We start from the raw sequence: 18,680 nt of genomic DNA, 5'->3' as shown, positions 1-18,680 counted from the left end.
GGCTATGAATTCCAAGAAACAAGCCCAACTTTTTCTTGGAGGATTTGGGGGTCCCCCCCCAAGGAGAAACCTTGGAAGAGAATGTGGCCATTTACTGCCATTTAAAGAACAATTTCACATAAATGTCATAAAAACCATAGGATCCGAAAGGGTACAAACAAATATTCTTTCATACCTGACCCTCCTAGGGGTTGAGCTGACCTCAATATTTTTTCAAAATGTGCAGTGGCTGCCTCTATATGTCAATAATGACTTTCATTATGCAAGCTTCAAACACAAATAGAGAGTAACCCCTCAAACCAAGGGGTCAGGGTTATGTCAACCTAATATCTAAAAAAAACTTTTAGTGAAACCAAAAATACAAAACCAATTACACTTATCCTGCAGTCAATCCAGATTCAATCTGAAACACTTACACACATAATCATGTATATATGAAAATATACATGGATTCAATCTTATTATATTATTAAAGATAATCATAAAAAACACACATAACATCAAACACACATAGAGAAGAAGAAAAAGACCAAGGATGATACCCCAAAGGCAACACAATTTGTCTTTTAATCCTCTACTTTTTATGTCATTCGGTGTCCACAATGGTACTACTAACATGCTACAAAATGCTTTTCACTAACCTATGTGCAGAGGCCTCCCCTTGTCTCCAAGAGAAAGGAAACAGAGCTGCGGTGTTCCAGTAGATCTCGTAATTCCAATGGGACTGGTAACTCCTATCACTGGCCATTCTCCAGTTAAATGGGACCTTGTGATAACGCCCCTGTCGTTTAATTTTGCCATATCAGCGTGGATAATTGATCCAAAAAAACATTTACCCGTGCGGCCTCTCACATTCATTGAAGGGATACTACATAACATATTTGACCCATGTGTAATAACTTTATAGGTGTATTAAAAGATAGTGGCAAATGTCTGATCCAGTATGGTAGAAGCAGACGTTTTGATCAAAGTAGACATTTTTCATATATATCCAGTGGTGTGGAGTCAAGATTATGGGGAAGCTATTTTTAATCATGGGGGTAATAGTCTGAAGCATATAAATATAGTATTTACAGAGCTCATCAATTGAAGTATGTCATTTTGGTTTTTAAACAGCTTTAGGTGCCACCAAAGATAGGAGGGAGCTCACTTTGGACCAGCAGGCAGCTAGTACAATATTCCAACTGTGAGAGGTACATTTTCTTAAGTTTAGTTTTTGTTGGTGACAAAGAGTCTAGATTGATGACTTGTGCAGTGAAATGTTATATTGCTGATGCAATACATTCTGATGATCAACAAAGCAAATCATGGTCCTGAACCTAACTGTTAAATAATGTCATTCTTCCATTGACGATTACCCTACAATATTATTTCATTTACAAGGTTTTCAAAACTAAGATAACTTTCTTTATTCATTTTATTTCTTGATTCTGTAGGGGGCGTGGCTTGCGCGCCGCTAGGAGATGGCGGGTCGCGCTTGAGCTCCGAGACGAGCGAGGGCTGTCGGAGGTTTGCATCCGCTTCCAGTTGCCCCTCAGTCGTCCAAAGCGGGTCTTATGTTTCTGAAGCTGCCGAGTGCTCTTTGGGCGTCCTTCCTGCGACCTGGAGCTGCTGGTGCCTGATTTTTTGCCGTTTTGAGGTGGCGCTCGGTGTTTCCACGAGCGGCCGCCATTTTGTTTTTCTTCACTGAAGAAGTTTCGATTTTCCTCACAAAACGGTTGTGCCATTACTACGAACTCGCCAGGAATGCGGGTAAACAAGTCTGGTGACTATTGTTAGCCTTTACAAGCCTGTAACGATTTTCTCTCATTCTTCATGCTATGTGGCTACTTAAAGTGAGACTTTTTTGCATTTCATTTTTCTTCAGAGCGCCTCCACTGCCTTTCGATAGTACTTATCTGCTCTTTGGTACCCTGCTTTTTGGTTTCTTGGTTTCTGAAGGCGTCCTCTTGATACCGGCAGGGCCATGATATTACTGTGATGAGATTCCTATTTTTGTGCGTGTAAGTCCGCCATTATTCATTACTCTGCTTTACCTGCTGGACGTGCGCTCTCCTATTTGTGCTCATTTCTTTTTTTTTTGCATACTGAGTACGCCACTATCCTCTGGGCTTTTGATTTCCCTCGTTTATCTGAAGTGGTTGCTTCTTCTCCCTCTGTTTTGTGGGCTCTATGGCTGCAAATATGGGCTTGTCACCAACGGCTAAAGACGCAAAAGATTCCAAAGCCTCTCTTAATAGGTCCAAACAAGTATCTCCTACACCTGAATCTTCTCAAAAAGATACCAATTCCACTTTGGAGACTATTCTGACGCGTCTCAATGATGTGCATGACATTGCGCAGTCTACCAAAACGAATACAGATTTGCTACAAGTGGAGGTATCAGCCATCAGGAATGATCTTAAGGCTCTCTCCCTCCGTGTCTCTGCCACGGAGACACGTATTAGTGGTGCAGAGGATAATATGCAAAAGCACTCTCGATCTCTTTTGCAGTTAGAGCGCTCAATGGCGGCATTGCGGAGGGATCTCACTGAGCAGGAGGACCGTAACCGCAGATCCAACCTGCGCATTTTTGGCCTTCCTGAAGAAGCCGAGAAAGGAGCACCGTCTATGATTGACTTTTTATACCAATGGTTGCCTTCTACCCTAAAAAGTTCTTTTCAAAGAGACTTTGAGCTGGAACGGGCACATCGTGTCCCCACCTTTCGTTCTAAATCTGCTACGCAACCAAGGGAGATCATTTTTAAACCGCTGCGTCATCAACACACGGAACAAATTTTGGCTCATATGCGGAAGGTTAAAGCTGTCTCCTGGGAAGGTCATCGCATTTCAATTTCTCAAGACTTTGCCAGAGACACGGTGATAAGGAGGAAGGGCTTTCTTTATCTCCGGAAGCGTCTATCAGAGATGAATATCCCCTTTTCCTTCTCTGGCCCTTCAAAATTTCGCATTACCTTCAAAGGTCGCTCCAGAATCTTTGATGAACCTGCTGATTTGGCCTCTTTCTTAGACAATCAGATGGAGCTACAGATGGACCCTCAAATGGAGGCTTCACTTGTTCCTGGTGCTTCTGGCACTTGATGTGATTCCTATGCCTGCAATGTTTTTTCTCTCTTTTCCAGGTCTATTGAGCTTGTCTTTTTTAGACCTGCGTGGTCCATTGCTGCTGGTGCATCTATGGTGTTTTTGTGAGTGGTGTTGTAAGTTAAGTTTTTGGTAGTGTTGTTTCCCTCTCCCTGGTGTGGTCTTATTTCCATCTTTATGATGTCGTTGTTTGGCATATTAGGTCTTTCTGATTGTTGTCTCTTTTTCATTATTGTAGTAGTGCCTTTTCTTTTCTTTTCGGTTGTCCTTATTCTTGCTATGGTCTTTTCGCTTTGGTAGTGTTTTTCTTCTTCCCCATGGTTTGTTCTTCTTTCCGTCTTTATGATGTAATTGGTTGTTATATTGGACATATCTCATTTATGTTCCCTTTTTCAATTTTGTAGTAGTGTCTTGTTTCCGAGCGCCCTTATTCCTGCTACCTTTTTCGCGTCTACCTGTTTTTTGTTCTATTTGTAGAGTCTATGTCGATACTATGTTTCTCTTTTTGCTTTTTTCACTTTCTGGTATCCTTTATGGTTTTATCATCCGTATGTGAGAGTTGGTCTTTTTTCTATCCTCGTTCTTAGGTTTCCTATAGTTTTCTGCAATGTCAATTTTTTTCACTTGTTTTTTACTTGGCTCTTCCGTTTGGTGTTTCGCTGTGCTTGTATGTCTTTATTGACTATTTGCTTGAATATTTCTTGTACTGTTTATTGTTTGTTTACAAGACTTGTTCGTAGATTTTTATTATCTTATTATCTATTTCTCTATAGCTAGCGTTAAGCTGTTCTCACCATGTTCCAGTTATTGTCTGGGCTATTTATTTCTATGCTTACTTAATTGATGCTTCACTGATTAGTGTGCCTTACCATTATTAGATGTTTTTCTCTACTAGGTCTAAGTTATTCTATTTATATTACACTTTATTGCTATCTTGTCTATGTATCATATATGTAATAGATGTTCCTTCCTTTTTCCATTAGATTAAATATAACAAAGTTTGTATATCTTATGAACAGTATTTAATTGCTTACCAGTGCCTTTGAATATTTACTGTATACTTAGTTTTTCTACATATCTACATTGCTGTTTCATTGATTGTTCTGATTAACATCTATTTAATATCTTCCTCTACTAGGGCTAATTTATTGTAATTTATTGTATCTTTATTGTATTTTATAATCTTCTTGGATAGTTCTTTGCTTATTATTCATTTTTTTTTCCGATGTACTTGGGGTTTGCTCTTGCTTCGTTTAATTAGTCCTAGTATCTATTTAATGCTATTTCTATAATTGTATTCATATAATGGTCCTATACCCTTTAGAGTCAGCTACTGTTGTGATACATTTTAGTTTCTACCTATTTCCTAGTTAATTACTTCTTGTCTTTTTCTACTTCCACTTCATTACTTGGCATGTTTCACACTTTTTTGATGTCTTTCTTCCTTCGGTTTCATTCACTTTTTCATAGTGCTCTCTCTTTCCTCCTATGTAGTATTTGATATATGCATATTTTGTCTATAAAATTACCGATTGAATTGTTCTTACTGAAATATTCCTATTACTATCAATCCAGATTTCAGATGTCTTCCTTTTCCTGTTTACTCATACCAAGTTATATGTTATATTGGGGTTGTTCAAGCTGATTGATATTATGCCTCATGATGGTCCCCTTGCTCGTCTTCCCACGTTCCCCCTAGTATGAATTTGGTCTTTTTCAGACCTTTCTCGTTAATTTCTTGTCCCTCCTTCTCTTGCCTTTCCTTGACTATCTGTCTCTATCTTCTCTCACTTTCATCTTTTGCTTTCTCTCTTCTTTCTTTTCTCACTTTGGATTTCCTCATAGGATTCTCCCTTTTTGGTCTTAATGCTTTGTGGTTGGCTGCTTGTATTGATGCTGCTTGTTTGCTTTCTCTCACCCATGTATTGTATTTGCTTTTCTCTGCAAGATTATGTCGGGCCTGAATGTATTGTCCCTTAATGTTAAGGGTTTGAACCATCCAGTCAAGAGGTAAAAAATCGTGGATTATTGTAAATCTCTTTCTTCGGATCTAGGGCCAGATGTAGGTAATTCATATTTACCACCTCTTAAATACCGAATTTTACCGATTCGGTATTTAAGAAGTGGTAAATATGAAGGGGGGAGATGTAGGTATTTCCAGATGTGGAAATACCGAATCGTTAAGATTCGGTATTTACCGAATCTGGAAATACCGAATCGGTATTTCCTATTGATTCCTATGGGCTGTGAAGCCCATAGGAATCAATGGGCAATACCGATTCTGTAATTACAGAATCGGTAAATACCGATTTTAGCAAGGGTGCAGGGGGTGTCACTTTGACACCCTCTGGCACCCCTGTTTTAGGCTTGTGTGCCATGTGGCACACATACATGTCCTAAGGGCATGTATGTGTGCCACATGGCACAGGTGTACATGCACAGATGTGCATGTACACCTGCATCGGTATTTTACCATGCAATTGTATTGCATGGTAAAATACCGATTTTCAAAGCCCTGTGTCAATGTGCAACTTGGCACCTACATACCGAAAATGCATTTTCGGTAATTTTACCGACCGGTATATTTACCGATTCGGTAAAATTACCGCAAATGCCTGTTTTTTTCCCCCTACATCTCAAAATCCAATTACCGGTCGGTAAGGGCCGATTTCGGCCGTTACCGACCGGTAATTGGCCACCTACATCTGGCCCCTAGTTCTTTTTCAGGAAACGAAGGTATCTACCAGAGAGGCACTCTTCCTAAAGAAGGAGTGGGTATCAGATGTTGTCTGCTCCGATGCTTTTGGTAAAAGAAATGGGGTTATCACTTTAATCTCTAAAACGTCGGTCTTGCCCATAGTCTCCTCTGAGCACGATACCGAGGGTCGCTGGTTATTAACTAAGCTGTCTGATGGCAATGCTAACCTTTATGTTCTGAATATTTACGCCCGAATAAAGATGATCCGTCTTTTTGGAAAGCAGTTACCAAAAAATTGAACGACACACCTCACTCGGGTAATCTTAATGTTGGTGGGGATTTCAATTTACCAATGGATCCCATTCTAGATAGAAATTCAGCTTTTCAGTTTCGCCCTCCTAAATCGCATAAACAACTAATTAATATGTGTTCTATATCTCATCTTGAGGATCTCTGGCGTCTCCATAACCCCACTGGTAGTGATTTTTCTTTCTTTTCTTCCCCTCATTCTACCTTTTCGCGTATTGACTATTTATTGGTACACTCCTCTTTGGTTTCTTCTTCTTCATTGCCGCTTATTCACCCTATTCTGATTTCTGATCATGCTGCGGTTACTTTTACGTTGTTGTCCTTTGCTCCTAAGACAAGACCTCACTCCTGGAGATTAAATACAGAAATTTTGCATGATGATTCCCAAATTCGTGAATTCTCCAATGAAATTGATACTTTTTTTCTTGAAAATGAAGGCTCAGTTACTTCCCCAATTGTCCTCTGGGATTCGTTTAAGTGTACTTTCCGTGGTCAGGGTATTAAGTGTATGTCGAAAAGGAATGCTGATATCAAACGGGAACTTACCGACTTGGCAACTGAGATTAAGAATTTAGAAGCTCTCTTTCGACATTCTAAAGATAAATCCTGCCTACAGTCAATTAAGCACTTAAAATATACGTATAACACCATAGTCACCAAGAGAGCCCATATTGGGGTTCAGGCTCAGAAATCCAAAAGGCTATTGTTAAAAAACCGTGCTGGTAAGATTCTTGCGGCTACCTTAAAATTTCAGGAATCCTCTCATAACTCTTCTCGGATTCCTTCTATTAATGATCACCTTGGCAATAAAAAATTTCAGACTGAGGAAATTCTTGAAGTTTTTCGTGGTTTTTATAATAATCTATATACTCCTTCTAATCAATCCTCTTTTGAGCAAAGTCAAGAGTTTTTACAATCTGTCCCAGTAAAATCTATTTCTGTGGAGGATAGTAGTTCTTTAAATGGACCAATTACCTCTGACGAAATTATTGCTGCAATTAAAGCCACTCGTTCTGGAAAAGCTCCAGGGCCTGATGGTTACCCTATTTTGTTTTACAAAACCTTTCTTCCTTTGCTTGTTCCCAAGCTTCAATCTGTTTTCGATGCCTTTATTAAGGATGGATCTGTTTCTGGTTCTGCTGCTGATGCCACCATTGTAGTGATTCCAAAAGAGGGGAAAGATCACTCTGACCCCAAAAACTTCCATCCTATTTCCCTTCTTAACATGGAAGCTAAAATCTTTGCTAAAATCCTAGCGAAGCGTTTGGAATCCTTCATTCCTAAACTGGTGCATCCATCTCAAACGGGTTTTGTAAAGGGTCGGCTCGCGCGAGATAATATCAGAACCTTTTGTCATATTCTCGGTTCAGCTAAACGCTCCAAGCTCCCGGCCGCTGCTTTGGCTCTTGATGCAGAAAAGGCCTTCGATAAGGTCTCCTGGCCCTTTCTACGTGCTGTATTATGTGCACATAATCTTGGTGACTCCTTTATTCATATGGTCATGTCCCTCTATTCACAACCCCGAGCCACCATAAGAGTCAATGGCGCCACGTCGTCTTTTTTTAATCTTCGCCAGGGCACTAGGCAGGGATGTCCTTTATCTCCTCTTTTGTTTTTATTATCCATTGATCCCCTCCTTAGACTAATTGACATGCATCCAGATATTAAGGGTTTTTCTTTTGGTCCTCACCGGATTAAAACTGCGGCTTACGCGGATGATGTCCTTATTTTCTCGGATGATATTGCTTTGGCCATTCCTGCTATTTCTGATATCATCTCTCTTTTTTCAAAGGTTTCAGGATACACCTTAAATAAGGACAAGACTGAAATGTTCCCACTGAATGCTTATTGTTTCTCTACACATATGGGCTCTGCTGGCTTTAAATGGCAGTCTAAGCAATTGAAGTATTTGGGTATCTATTTTTGTTCCACCTTGTATGATACAGTTGCTTACAATGAAAATCAGACTATTCTTAAAGTACGGCGTTTGCTAGACGCCTGGTCTCCGAAACACATTTCATGGTGGGGGCGCCTTCAGACTCTTAAAATGATGATAACACCTATTATTAATTTTGTCTCTTCCATGCTCCCAGTGAAGTTATCTGCTTCTTTCTTTCATGACATTGATGTTCTTACTTCTAAATTTCTATGGAATAATAAAAGGGCTAGAATTGCTTATAAATTCTTACGACAACCTTGTGATATGGGAGGTTGTAACTTTCCCGATTGGGAAAAATATCAAACTGCCTTTCTAGCATCTCAAGGTGCTCTCTGGTTTTCATCCCCTCCTATTCATGTTCCATCTTGGTTGCTAATAGAGCAAGAACTGGCCTCTCCTTTGCCCACTTCTTCTTTTGTAACTACGTCTACCTTGTTTATTCCTTTTTCCCCGCTCTATTATATTAGATACTATTGCTGCGGTAAGAATGGTGGACAAGAGAGTGGCGACTCCATTAGACAAATCTAGGTGGTCGTCTATTTGGCGGAATTCTAAAATTAAAATTACTATTTCTTCTTCTTTAATGTCTTATTGGGCTTCTAAAGGGATATCGCTTGTTCATCATCATTATGATTCCAATAATGCTCCATTACCGTTTTCCTCTTTAGCTCAACAGTTTTCTTTATCTAATTTAGATTTTTATACCTTTCTCAAGATCAAAGTGGCACTGGCTAAGGTGCGCCTTCATCCTACTTCCCCTACGATTACTCTCTTTCAATTATGGATTAGGACTGGTCATGTAGCTTCTAAAATCTATAAATTTTTACAATCTACTTCAATACCTACCCATACTGTAGCTCAGCAAAAGTGGTTACACCATTTTGACCAGTGTTACAAACCATATTTCTTCAGACACCTGGCAGATGATTAGTAAATTTTCCCTTCGTAATAAAATCGCCCCATCGTTAATGCAATCTAAATTTTTCTCTGTTAACCTTCTCCATTGGACTCCTACTCGCTTACACTCGTTGAATCTCAAAGAGGACAATCTTTGTTGGAGTTGTGGCTTATTACCAGGTGATTTTCCTCATATGTTCTTTGATTGTTCTCTTCTTCAACCATTTTGGGATCTCATTCACAAGCACCTCACGCTCATTTTTGGTATTCAGTTTCAACTATCTTTTCCATTAATCCTATTAGGCCCTCTAGCATCCCCAGTCCCTCTTCCCTTAGATTCCATGGAATTACAACTGTTAGATCTTTTATTGACTGTTGCAGTTAAAGTAATTTTAATGGACTGGAAATCATTTTCTTTAGTTTCCTATCATACTTGGTGGGCTTGGGTTTCCTTTTTACGCAGTGCTCATACATCGGTTGATCATGCCCATCTTTCTCCGTCTATTGCTAGTGGTGTTTGGTCTGCTTTGGATACCTACATGGATTTATCTTCCAAAGGGTTGGTTGCACAATACCCCCTTGATATGTCTGGTTGAATGGTGTTTTATCTGTTGGGATGGTCCGGTGGAAATCCTCCTCTCTCTTTCTTTTCTTGCTTTTTCTCTCTTTCTCTTCCGTTTCTTCTTTTCTCTCATTTCTTCTCTCTCTCTTTTTTCCCCTCCCTAACTTTTCCGTGGGTACTCTAACTGATAGTGATACTCTTGATTCTTCTTTCTGATATATGTTAATTGTTTTTAACATACTTAATTTATTTATTTGATTCTGGCGGGCTACATTGGCTACAGATGTCTCTTTTACAACGCATGCTTGCCTACTATATTTTGATTGTTTTATAGTATATCAATTGTATCACTGACACTTGTATGGTGTATCATCATTTGCTTTTTCATAATAATAAAATTCTTTGAAATGAAAAAAAATTCTTGATTCTGTAGCTGACCACAAAATCATAGTTTCTAATCGAATTATTGACATTTAAAGAAATGTTAGAAGATTGGGTAGTAAGAAACAAACACAGAATTCCAATTGCAGCAAGGAAGCCGAACACCGCTGCTTGCACCGTAGGAGATGCGATACATATGGCCAAAAAACTTGAGCCTTTCTAACTAAATTTATAGGAAAATGTAGTGCGGTCGAAAGAGAGTAAAAGGTGTAACAGGTACTGCTATAATGTCATAACAGATCCTAATGTAATAGATGGAATTAAAAGCTAAATTCATACTTTTTAAATAATTCAAGTATAGCCCCTCTCTTCATGGCTATACTTTTTATAGTGGAATTAATTAGAAACAAAGTTGTGCTGCACGTCTTTAGTCATACATATCCAGGAAGCTAAAAACAAAGGTCAACAGGTAAAATTAAAGTATTCATCCCTAAGTTTGTGTTCTTTTCCAACCAGCTCTGTGCTCATGCCTTTGCAGGACCATGAATCTGGCATGCATGAGTTGGGTTCTGCAGTGCCTCCTCAGTGCTTTTCTCAGCTCTGGTTTCATCTGCTCTTTCTCATATGATTTGCAAATCAGTTCAAATCGGTACCTGGATTGTAATTTGACTAAGTCTGCCTCTCTGGATGGGAAACATCCATAACAACGCGGGCATTACCCCGCACTGCTATTACAACGACTTGCACTGGAGGGCGCTGTAGGATAGGGAATAGTTTAATTTTCTATCCAACACCTTCCCTACTGTCAACGTGGGCTGGAGTTGGAATAGAAAATTAAACTATTCCACTATCCAGCGCCCCCCAACGCAAGTCGTTGTAACGACTTGCGTTGTAAAAACTGCGTTGTAATGGCATGCGGGGTAAAAGCCCATGTTGTAATGCCGTACAACCCTCTGGATACCGGGGGCACTTGCTTTTTTAGTGTTGTTTCAGTAACGCATGTGAAGTGATGGAAAGACCGGAATCTGAAATAAGATTTAAATCCTCTATCGCTATAGACAAATAGTTTGACCATGGGTTGTTCTTTTGTTTGAAGATAACTTGAATTACCATGTTGGGTGTGTCTGATTGTGCACTCATGACCTGAGGGTAACATTTAACAAAGGTTGGCTCACATTACAAAACATGTCTTAAAAGACTTGTGCTTGAGCTACATATTGGGTAAGCCAAAGTTGTCCCTATAAATGGTGCACTGGATGTTTTTTCCACAAAATGAAAGAGTTTTGAAGGAAACGCCAGATGGCCATAAGCGACCATTGAAATGCACTTAGCTTTTATTACTCAAAGTTTTGCTTCAGCCGGTGGACTATATAGGTGTGAATTTAGTTGACAAAGGGCGAATGTTAAATTACCAGCTTTTTCCCCATATTTTTCCTATGGGAAATCGATGTTCCGGATACTGAAAGCAATATGCCCAGGTAAGTGTACATTGGGCGTATTCTATCTTAAGGTGCCCTAGATACCAATGAGGAGTCGGCTTATTCTTTCATTTTCCAAACATCATGATCCTGGTTTTACCTGCATTCACTTGTACTTTGTTATCTTGGTTGTATTTGTGTAGTTTATCCAGGGTGTGTTGCATTTCTATTTTGGCTTGATCAAAAATAAAGAGATCATCATCGTACTGTATAAATTGACCGGTATGTGTCTGAGTCTTGCGGGATTCTATTTGATTTCAATAGTGAACTTCCCCTGTCGGGCACAAAGAGACTGAAACAGCCCTGTTTCAGGCCTTGATTAATTTGAAATACTTCTGAACAATTTCTCACCACCCACAACTTTAACTTGGACCCAATTGTCTATGTACAAAAAAACTATTGCCTTGAGCAAACGTATATGGTAATGTATATACTAGAGTGGCAAAAATATCCAAATTGAGAAAATGAACCTTATTTCAGAGAGTATAATTGAGTTTACTTAATTTATTTTTAGAATCTGGGTCTGATATTTCCAAACATATATTACCCATTGAAAATGAATGGTCATATTATACCTACTCCTTAGAAGACATTTCTTTTCCACCTTAAAGTCAGACAAACTTTCAGAGTGGGAAAGCCTCCTGCTAACCTTATTACCCAAAGCTAAATAGAAGGTTTCATTTTCTAACTTTTTAAGTCTGTCCTGGATTCTGATTAGCTGTCTTACCCCCTCATGGCATAGAGTCAACTTTATACATTGCTCTGTTCAACTGTGATTCACATGTTACTCACACCCACCAGAGCATACAGAATGGGGCAATGGGTAAGTCCACTTTAGCATTGGCTCTCCTCACTGTGAATGACTTTTTGCTTGATCATGTGCGGATATCCTCCTAACAAAAAAGGTGAACTTAAGTGTCAGAGATGGTAGGCTAATATTCAATTTAGAAATAGTTTATGCCTTTTTCACTTTGTAGTCATCGTTCTGTGATTAAACAATGATTTATGTTATCATAACTTAAAGCTAATAGTACATTTTCTTTGTGCCAACAAAAATCATATTTTTCTGATTTTTACATGAAAAATTAAATACGTTTTTATAACTGAACTAAGAACACCTGCTTGCTATGAAGCATCCTACTGATCTGTTAAAATTAAATGCAATTGTTATTTTATTATTTAAATTGTTTATTGAAACATAGATGCCATGTTATTGCTTTGGCATTTTTCATTTACTCTTTTGTGGTAATAAAAAAAGTAACTATTTCATGGCCAGCCCATTTGGCTTTGCCAATGCTTGTTTCGTCTTGATCAGGTAGTTTGATATTTCTGCAATTTATATTTTGACCATCTGCCATAACATCACATTTAAAATCAATGTTACCTCATAAATAATGTAATGGATATAGAAATGCTGTAGAAATAGATGTTTCAATAATATATGTAGATTAGTCGGTATTTTGGTATTGAAGTCCAGCGATCATATCAAGCACACTTAAAATAACAAACAACCAGAACACAACACGATACCACTAGATAGCACTAAAATTCAAGTTGACCCACCCCGCAAACCAAGGAACTAACCCAAGAGCGCAGTTGTTGCAATAACAACTGTCACCTTCACTAACACAAATAGCACTGTTAACTTACTCTTGGCCCTATTCAAGCTGTACAATTATAAAATCCTCCACAATCCGGGGCGGGGGGTACTGGAGTGCGGGGTATAAATATAGCAGCACAGCTGTGACGCTCTTTCTGTCTGGGATAATAATCTGGCAGAATCTTCATCCAATGTGCCAACCAGCTACAGTGAAGGCATTGTTGATGGCCAAGGCCTATTGTCATTGCTGGTTGTGACCTACCTGCACTTTGTCTACCCCGGTGTGAGCTTGCGCCACCTTGCTGCTGCTTAAGTGGCCTGTGTGGGTGTGGGGTGAAAGCAGTGTGGCCCAGCTATCCCACGACTCATGTTGGTGCTTAACTGGAAGGGACACTATTAGATCCTCTCCACACCCTTCTCTCGTGATTAATCTAAATGTGGTAGTACCAGCAAAAAGTTGTACTGGAAAACAACCAAGTGTTCACTTAGTGCTGCTGCCCAAGATATCTGAAGGCTCACCAGACGCAAAATCACTCCTACACTCTCACGGAAGTTAGGCATGGAGAAAAACAGCCTAACAAGCTTATCCTTTGACCCCAAATGACTGGTTGACTGGTAGGAGGCTGAGGGGCATGGATGCAGCAAAGGTAAAGTAATTCAAACAATGAAAGCCAAAAAATGATGGTCTCGAGGAGCTGTCGTGTAGAAATAACCTGCACATTTGAGGTGTACCAGAGCTGAACAACAGGTGAATCAAAGGAATATATCACATCTATGGTAACTGAATTATTTGGGAAAGATAGCTGCTCCAAAATCTTTCTGATTCAATGTGCACAGCAAAACCTAGGTAGAAGAAATCTGGAGGAGTGTTTGCTGGACATCACTAAAAGGTCAGTTTTATCGGAGTTTAACTTTACTATTACTAAAGCCAACCTACATCTAGATACACCGATGTCTACTTTCAATTAGGGGAGGGCAATACTTTTATTCTGACAGTCTAAATGAAGATTTTGTCATTGTTGAGCCTGATGGAATTCGTTACTATCTATGTTTTTTGCTCAATTACATTGTGGGTAAAATTCTCAACAAATACAATATAGACTATTCTGAAAAATGCTGATTTGTTAAGTTTTTGTTCATCAAACCCTACGCTTCTTACTCTACGGATTTAAACTAAAAAATATATAGCAATTTCATGAAGTTTCAATGTATTTCTCTACAGTGAATCCTTAAAGGGTCTGAAATTGTGATTGACACCACTTCATTGCTAAAGTGTTATAACAAATTAAAACTATTCTTTGTCAAATTACATGTATTTTGGTGAACTGCCTCCTCCATGTGCTCCTTGAAGGGAGCATCTTATACTTTCTCAATTAGCCATGAGTTTGTAACTACTGATCTCATCATAAATTGGTGTGTTTATTCCTACGGCTAAAGCTGTATTTGATAGGTGTTTTAAAAGAAATAGACACAAAAAAACTGCTAGCTCACCCACTGCAAGCCCCTCATATTGACGGGCTTGCACACGCATTCCCTCCGACATCTCAGTATCTTCCACCTCCTTGGAGATCTTCCTTAGGATGGTGGAGCATGCCAGGGCACCCACAATGCAGTCTTGGCTCTGGAAGCAGAAGAAGAAGTAAAGGGAATATTAATGAGGTTCCTGGCTGTGGTTACCCAACGCCAACTTATCCCACCGTCTGAAGATATACTAACTGGAGCTATCCATCACCTTCTTGAAGCACTGTATGCGAGTCATCGCTGGTAACTTTTGATTCGGGTCCTTTAACATATTGGACTCGTATTAATCGAAGCATCCTGTGGTGCAACACTGGTGTGTGCCCTTTCTCTGCACCCTGGGACACTTTGGTATCACCAAAGAGGATACAGACAGTTGTGGAACACCTTCTGTAGTATGGATCATGCTGGCACACATGTAGTGCCTCAGCACTCCTAAGAGAGTGTATCCTACTCATAATAGTCTTGCTTCTTGATATCACCCTGTGACTCTAAGAATTACTTTGTGCACACTCCATGTTATTCTCCATTGCACAGCATTTTGATATCATCCTATGATTCTATGTATTACCCTTTGTATATTTTTTGTTAATCCATTGTCCACAGCTCTAATACCAGAAATGGCCTGTTCACACTATATAAAACCTCATCAATAAATGAAATAAAATAAACATCTTTATTTGCATAAGAGTCTGGTCCATGTAAATGGGGGAACCCCTTTGTCTCTTCATCTCCAACACATTACAGATGGGGGTGTAGAGGCCAATATGCCACTGAGGGCACATTTAGGGAGCGAGCGAAGGTGTGCGAGACACCCCCTCCAAGGTGCTCCCATCTGGGGGGTGTAGTACCCACTGCATGTGTATTTGGGGGGTTCCCTGTTCATTTTCAAAAGCAGACCAGGCCTCTATTTGGGAAAAGAGGACCAAGAGTTTGAAACTGTTGCTCCCCCTATCAATGCTGTCCTGACCCAGTTGGGCGACAACATTGCACCTGCACACTGGGGACAGTGCACTTTATTTTTCTGCACTTCATCTCTAAACCCCATTCTGTTTTCTGGCACAGCCAATAGCCTCTGATGATCAATAGTGTCAAAGGCTGCTGCACGGTCCAGTAGACATGTGTTGACTATCATCAAGCACCTTTAAAGTAGTACCTACTTCAGTGCTGTCTCCTGCGCTGAACGCAGTCTGGTAGTTTGCTAGTAGATAGATTTTCTGGAAAGGAGATGCATGTTTCAATAGTTTTTGTTGAAACTCTTTGCACGAGTGAGGCATGGATCGACTGTCACCCCGACTGTTCGAAAAGATGGAAAGGGGGTTTAAGTATGCTTACCACTGGAATATCTTGGCGGTAAGAAGGTGGTCTGGTTTGCCTAATTGTGGTGTCTAAGGTCTCTGTGGAAATCACGTAAAACACATTCCGTATTTCGATGGTTTTGGGAAAAACTGTTAGGTGGTTTGAAATTGATTGCACACTTATCTTTCATCAAGTGTATGTGTGTCCTTGAAGAAGTTCAGCACAATATTACACCTGGATGGAGGCGGTCAGGGCAGTGCACTCTTTCTTAAAGGGTTGTTTTTGTGAATGTATTTGAAAAGTGATTTTAGCAGCCTTGATGAAGACAAAAGCTACGGGCCTCATTTATGAGAAATGACACATCGCTGCGTGAAAGCAGTGATGTGTCACTTTCCAGTGCGCCCTCCCTGCGACATACCTGATGCGTCATATTTACTGTATGATGCATCATGTAGCAAGGAGTTACAGATATGTCAGTATTTCTGACGTATCTGTATGGCGCAAAAGTGATGCATTGCTGGAGTGTGTCACAAAAGTGACGCAATTCCAGCAATGCGTCCTTTCACATGGGGCAAGTCCCATGTGAAAGGGCCTGCTGCAGTCTTACGCCTGCTGAGGCAGGCGTAAGATTTTGACGCAATGGCATCCTAGAAGTGGCGCAGTGAAATCTCATAGATTTCACTGTGTCACTTCTATGAGGCTTTTTGCGGGGGAACGCCCCCCTGCATACATTATACCTGACGCAGGTATAATGTAGCGCGGGGTTTACAGAGTGACGCATCTGCTTAGATGTGTCACTTTGTAAATAGTGCGCAACAGGAGGCATGTTTTACGCCGCCGATGCGTCACAAAAAGTGACGCATCGGAAGTGCAAAACTGACGTAAGGCCTCATAAATGAGGCCCTACATTTGTATCTAGACAAGCGGGCCGCCGTTCTGCCATGGGGACGGTGTAAATTACTCCGCCCCCCTTGATGGAGGGACTGCCAATCAAATTTATAAACGATCACCAAGCAGGAAGTAATTTATAAAGCATTGACTGGAACCGCGGTCACACCAGTTCCTGCCAATGCGTCTCGCTACTCGGAACAGGGTTGCGTCAGCAGGACACAACCCTGCACCAAACAGTTTTATTTTTATATTTTCTAAAAGAAAATCCTGACATTTTATTTTTTTAAATAATAAAATGAATGCTCCCCTTGCCATGGGAGTCATCTTACTTTGTTTTACCGGCCTCACCACTAGGGTTTGCCTGGCAGTGACGGACAGTAAAAAAATCGTTGCATCTCAGCCTATCTGAATTGGGCAGGTGGACATGTAGCCATTTCTCAGACCACCCTTACTCAGTTTGGCCGTTTGAGAGGTTTAGCTATGGTAGTGATGGAGGAGTCATCACCATAGCCAAATCAAAGGTCCACTCACATCAAAATCGGGCAAGCAGCCCTTCATGTTGGGGGTGTGTATACTCCATTGCCGGTGCAATGGAATCTACACACCACCAACATATCAGCCCAAAGTTTGCTCCTGAATGTAAGCCTCTTTTATGTTCTGAATGGATGCCTTTTATTGTTTTCTCAAGGATATGAGTCTGGTTCTCATGCTGGGGGATTTTGAGGCTCACCATCATTTTTCATAGTTCCTGATAGATCTTTGGTGATTGTGGACAGAGTCGTTGAGCTATGGTTGACTGTGCTTGGATCAGATCTATTTGATTTTGTGAGGTGCTACAGTGTTTATAAATTTAAGTAACATTTCAGTGTAAGATGTTACTGCATAGTCTACATCGAAAGCATGGTTAATAGTGTTTAGTGTTGGGTTCAGAGCATTCTTATGCTTCATTCTTCAGTATTTGTAATGGTCAGTGATTGAGTTTTTCAGCTCTTCTGTCGGTAGCAGGGTGCACTTTGCACAAGGAATGATGAAAGCCACTGAGTAATTACTGGGTCAGCTGAGCTCAATGGGAGGTAAGCATTCAATAGATGAGTGATGAAATACATTGTTCTAAGATGCAACTTTTGTTGTGGGTAGGACTGGCAGATATCTGGGTGAGGGTGTTCAAGCTTAGTAGCCTGTAGACCTGTAGTGTGTGGGTTTATTATTGCCCCAATCAATATTTAGGTCACCTATGAATATGCTGCAGGGAAGTTAAGAGTAATGTAGTCCGCTATGGATGATATATGGTGTGTAGGTTGGTGATGTTGGATGAGGAGGGAGCAATGGCAACTTTAAGGCACTCAATGGTGTAGTAAGACATGGTGGATACTAGTTTGCATTTCAGCCATTAAATATAATAGATAGACTCTCCCCTAGTTTTAATAATCTTTTTTCTTTGGGGATGGAGTATCTTTGTGGCACTCGTTAGTCTAATATTGGTTGGAAGTATTGGCTTCTCCAGGATTTGGTAATCATGCTTATCAGTGAAAGAATGTCAGCATGATGCGCATTTACTGGTCTGACCTTATGAGACATGCATAGAACATCAGGTTTTTGTGGTTCAGATTTGAAATTGTTATTTTAGGTGGATGTTAATGGAGGTTGATCAGATTTACTATATTGTGTGTGAGCTGTCTTGGGTGTCTTTTTGCCAGATTCATTGCATTTCTTCAGTTTAGGTGAAGACACATTGTAATTCATTTGAAGATGAAGGCACATTGGGTGTAACAAAGAAATGTGGCTTGTAGGTATTGGTTCCTAAGTGTGCTTTACCTTGTTAAGCTGGATTTGGAGGATCTGGTAAAGTTTAAATTTCTAGTGCCATCAGGTTAAGATAATGGCGACTTGTGCATTGTTTATTTCATCTTGTAGCTGTAACTTTATTGCCTGAGTTGTGAAATGAGTCTTCCTAGACACCAAGTTGTTTTTCTGGAAGTGTTGTGTCACAAGCAGAGTGAATGTGTTGTGAGGCAGAGAGTACG

General features: G+C 40.0%; 1 protein-coding gene across 1 annotated transcript in view; it reads right to left on the bottom strand.

Annotated features, from left to right (window-relative positions):
* The window catches only part of LOC144774080 (transient receptor potential cation channel subfamily M member 2-like), a 358,014-nt gene that overhangs the window by 51,904 nt on the left and 287,430 nt on the right, over positions 1–18,680 (bottom strand). Inside the window, exon 12 of the mRNA XM_078659107.1 lies at positions 14,440–14,569. Coding sequence (XP_078515233.1) covers positions 14,440–14,569 — 130 coding nt within the window. The remainder of the gene's footprint in view (positions 1–14,439; positions 14,570–18,680) is intronic.

Source organism: Lissotriton helveticus, chromosome 8, assembly GCF_964261635.1.
Source record: "Lissotriton helveticus chromosome 8, aLisHel1.1, whole genome shotgun sequence".
Classification (NCBI taxonomy): Eukaryota; Metazoa; Chordata; class Amphibia; order Caudata; family Salamandridae; genus Lissotriton; species Lissotriton helveticus.
This window is presented reverse-complemented; position numbering and strand designations above follow the sequence as displayed.